The 4,618-nt window shown below is 32.5% G+C and overlaps 1 protein-coding gene across 1 annotated transcript; it reads left to right on the top strand.

The window, feature by feature from the left end:
- The first annotated feature begins 3,350 nt into the window (after window positions 1-3,350).
- On the top strand, window positions 3,351-4,618 carry LOC137406588 (uncharacterized). Its single transcript, XM_068093185.1, has 3 exons — window positions 3,351-3,522; window positions 3,868-3,963; window positions 4,281-4,618. The coding sequence occupies exons 1-3, from the start codon at window positions 3,398-3,400 to the stop codon at window positions 4,402-4,404; spliced, it is 345 nt and encodes a 114-aa protein (XP_067949286.1). The 5' UTR covers window positions 3,351-3,397; the 3' UTR covers window positions 4,405-4,618.

Below are 4,618 nucleotides of genomic sequence, written 5' to 3'. Positions count from 1 at the left end.
TCTATTCGTATCAATATGCCTATTCGTATCAATATGTTTATTTGTATCAATATGTCTATTTCTATCAATATGTCAATTTGTTTCAATATGTCTATTTGTATCATAATGTCTATTTGTTTTAGTTGATGGCTGGCATTTCTTAGTTCGCTTTGATAGCGTTTCTTTTTGTACACTAAAGACTGACTAGCATGCCATATTGTTTTTCTATGAATACCAAACAAATTTAAGTTTACGATACGGTTTTCTGAAAGTTAACTAAAGTACAATTTATTATGTTGTAAAATTATATCACAAGTAAATGCATACATATAATCACATAGCATCATGTGTGTATTGACAAAAGTCTAAAAAATTCTAAATGGTATTGAGAAAATACTAAAGAGTTCTGATGCTCGGAGAAAACTCATTTGTTTGCAGATCTTTATAAAGTCAAATAAAAGTGAACAGTCATTAAAAGTGAAATATCTGCAAGAGCAGAGCTCTCTTATCTGTCTGTTTCAATCAGCAAAATGTACAAAAAACTAATAAATATCCTATCAAGGTAGATGATCAGTGTAGACTTTTTATAATACGAATATAATAGTCAGCAACAGTTGATATTTGTAATTTTTGATGTCTATGAAGCCATCATTTTCATCATACATGAAGACTCTGATAAGAAGAAGATATATTCAACATGTTAGGATTGAGTTATAACAACCGAGATCATCAGCTCTGATTAAAGAGAGCAATCACTCATAAACCAGTATACTTAGCTAGTTTCTCATAACTTTTTCTAAACATATTTTCACTATATAACCAATATAGTAAATAATCATACGGTTTCAGGCAAATTCTTTAGCAAGTTTAATTATTGAGTCAGTCACATCTAAAGGATATGTCAAAAAACAAACAATAAGATTTAACAGAGTATTTAATATAAATAGATTTATCAATATATTGAAAGTATTTATATATATTATAATCAAGAATATCATAATTTATACTTGTTGACTCAACACTCTGTTTCCTGTATAGCTAATTGACTAGCCATGGGTTTCTGTCTTCATTCTCCAAATTGTTTGGAATTTCCCACCTTGAGAATACTTTAATTATGGATTAGTTGGAAGCTGCAAAGCATGAGTCATGTATATTTGTTTCATCAGCAAAACTTTCCCATGATAAATTTCCAAGTGATTTGGAATGAAAATTTGGTAAATGGAATTTTCAGTGGCTCGGTATAAAAAGGAAGGCCAACCAGAAACTCGATATTTATGAAAAAATTATAAGTTGAATTTCTAAAGCCACTGAAAGTTTTTATACAACTTCATTATGTCGTACCCACCACTAGACTCGGATGATGAACCAATTCCTCCGCCTGGAAGACAATACACATTTCAGACTGAGGTGGAAGTTCACCAGGGAAAATGTTACTTTAACAAGTAAGGACATTACTAATAACTGTTAAGAAAACCAATACTGTTTTCTAGTTTAAAACTGTTTTATTGATAATTACGTAATTCCTTTTGTAGAACCCAAATAGTTGGTGGCTTCTTATTCACAAAAATCTGCTTGTGCGGCAAACTGTAAGTATGACTATGGGTGTGGTCTAAATCCCTTTTAGAACACATTGTAGTTGCCACGGTTATTATTTTTATGTTACTGCATGATACAGAAGCTTTAAGAGTTTTTAGTTTGATAGTTGGGTGCTGCATAAAAACTTTAAGAACTACAAAAAGAGTTGGGAAATTTTTTAAAAATTGACATTTGCAGTTATACATGTATTTATTCTTAAATTAATTGAACTTAAGTGAGGTATTGAACTTACATAAAATAATTATGAGATTTAATATATTTACAGTGGGGGCCACAATTCTGAAGCCCATTACAACCCCGACTGCAGGTGGAAAAGGATCAAAGACAGGGTTTCTAAGAAAGTCTACCTTGTGCGTCGCTGTGTTTGTTTTTCAAACTAATAATGAAAAATATGACCAAGGTTACAGCAGACATATTTTGGCTTTTGGATTCAGTATAAATGTTGTGTAAAAATATGTTGTTATTATTTTTACTGTGCTCAATTTATCTGTTTTTAGTCACTTTTACAAGAGCATAGCCAAATCTGTTCAGAATAAAGAAAATATTGTCTTTGAACTCACACATTTGACATTGTTAAAACAGTATCATCATCCTATGCTTTTAATTGTGTTTATTTAATTAATGAACATTGAAAAGCAAATGGTTTGCATAGAGAAAAAACCAAATCAAATTTTCAAACCACGTACAATTTGAGAGCTTACATAAATATTAACTTGGAGCAGTTTTTGCCAACTGAGTAGAAGATAATATAACAGAATGCAATTAATATACCAGCACTTTAGGACAATATTCTTTAAGACATGTCTCCGATAGTACAAATTAAGATATTTTTCCATAAAAAAGGTTTGTGACCTTTAAATACTAAGCAACTAGATAGTTGTCAAAGTCATATACTGCACCTCTTACTGTCCTAAGCAAAGGTTTTTGGCAAGGCTAGAACAAGGTCACAGAACACACAAACACAGCCTGCTTTTTACTTGCTGTCATGCAACAACAAATGATTACATAATGTTGTGTAAAGTGGTAATGAGGGCTGTGCATAGTGTCTTTTCAACTGATGCTCTTTGGACAAAAAACATTGAAGTAGTAACATTATACTTACATTTTTATATAAGAAAACTGAGAGATTTTATAAAGGGAATAATGCTGTTAGCTGTGTGCACATGTAGATAACTAGTACATGGTTAGTTATTCTCATCTCTACAGACTCATTAGCTGTAAGAGTATACAGACGACTCCACCTTTGACTTCTCTAGTTTCTTGTGTCATATGTAGACTACTGATGATGTCACGTTATGAAAACCATCTTGTCTCAAGCAGTGTGAATGAGTAACCATATACCACAGCTATGTTAAAACTTTAGTATACCAGTGGAAGAGAAAAAGAGACTCTAAAAAAGAAGTTATTTCTGCAGCCAGATGGTTGCGAGTGAAACTAAGTAAAGATGTAGTGATGAGGCTAGGCATGCTACGCAGATGCATGATAAACCAGCAATTTAAAGGCATGCATGTAAATAGTTAGTGATTATCACCGCATGCCTTAGGAAAATGGGAAACAAAATTTCCTGTGATCAGAAATTCCAAAAGTCATGTTTTAGTGGCCTAGTACTTTTATCATGACTAATGATCATTCTGGAAAACTCTTTTTGGGAATTCCACAAACAAGTTCCATTTTCCCCTTCCTGGGAACTTTCTGAAATCTTGGATATCCCTTAACTGTCGGTACTATAAAAAGGAAGCCTTCCATATGATGGCATCAAAACCTTTGATAGTTGCGAACTGCTTACACTCGCTCTATATAACGCATAAGACGAACACTAGACATGGCACATAGACCACTAGACAGTGATGATGAGATAGACCCAGGACAGACAGTTGGCTATCTGGCTGTTGAAGTGCAAGAGCATGCGCCTCCAAGATATCCGGGAAGGAAATGTCACTACAACAGGTAACTTTACATCGCAACTACTGTAATTGAGTTGTGTACTTGGGACATTAAAAATACTGAATGTTGAATTGGTAATTTGAAAACAACTTAAAATAAATTACTAATCAGTAAAAAATAAAAAAATATTCAAGTTTGATAAAATTAGTTTCAAAGCAGTTGCATTTTCTAAGTAATAATGTTAGTATATATTTGTATTATAAGTTGTTAAGCCTTCGTTTTGTCAGCTAATAGAAGCACCTGCCTCATTTGCTATGGTGACAGCTTTCTTGTAATACTCATAAATACTGACAGAGAGCTGCCAGTCAGTTTACAACTGATTAAATAAACCTCTGCTATATTTTTAAGGTTGCACAAACCTCAGAAAATACGACGCAGTGGATGCATGGGCTCCGTAATTATCGACCAGTTCACCCTGACCCTAGAGTGTGTATGCGGGAAATAGTAAGTATAAACAAAACATTCTAATTTGGGCTAGCTTGCTTTTTAGCAGGTTCATACGCGAGTTTTTGTTATTATTATATGGTTGAATTTATGAAAAGACTGTTTATTATACTAATTAAAAAACTTGTCCATCAAAAACGTTTTATGGACTTTTCCACATTGACATAACAAAGTATATCGCTTTTAAATCTATGCTCAGCTGAATCTATTGTTTATATTCCAAATTAGTTGGCACAGAAATGGGCTAAAAACAGCAGATTATCGGTGACTGTACACACAGACTGCATACTATTTTATTTTGATTGTGTTTATTTTAGCACCCCTGGTGCCTGGGAGAATCATTACAGCAAGCTGTGTAAATGGAAAAGAATCACTGACCAGGTTACGAAAAAAGTCTATCTGATTCGAAAGTGCGTCTGTCAAAAACCACCTAATGTATAAAGATGATACCGATCCTTGAATGGCTGTTACCTAACAGCATCGAGTCTATATATAGCGGTTATAATATTAGTCACTAAATCACGCAATACCTTGTTTGAGATTATTAATTTTAAGCAAAATGATTATTTTTTTATAAATGATAGCTGATGTTATATTGTATCACATTGTTAGCAAATATAATAATTGAATATTGTATATAATAAATGTTTATAAA

The sequence above is a fragment of the Watersipora subatra genome, chromosome 10 (genome assembly GCF_963576615.1).
Source record: "Watersipora subatra chromosome 10, tzWatSuba1.1, whole genome shotgun sequence".
Lineage (NCBI taxonomy): Eukaryota > Metazoa > Bryozoa > Gymnolaemata > Cheilostomatida > Watersiporidae > Watersipora > Watersipora subatra.
The sequence above is the reverse complement of the archived record's forward strand: the minus strand, read 5'-3'. Positions and strand labels throughout refer to the sequence as shown.

What these genes read in the sequence shown, in the direction of transcription:
- LOC137406588 (XM_068093185.1), top strand. Translation starts at nt 3,398, where the DNA reads ATGGCACATAGACCACTAGACAGTGATGATGAGATAGACCCAGGACAG. An exon ending in AGGAAATGTCACTACAACAG is followed by an intron (nt 3,523 to 3,867) that starts GTAACTTTACAT and finishes TATATTTTTAAG; the next exon opens with GTTGCACAAACCTCAGAAAA. An exon ending in GAGTGTGTATGCGGGAAATA is followed by an intron (nt 3,964 to 4,280) that starts GTAAGTATAAAC and finishes TGTTTATTTTAG; the next exon opens with CACCCCTGGTGCCTGGGAGA.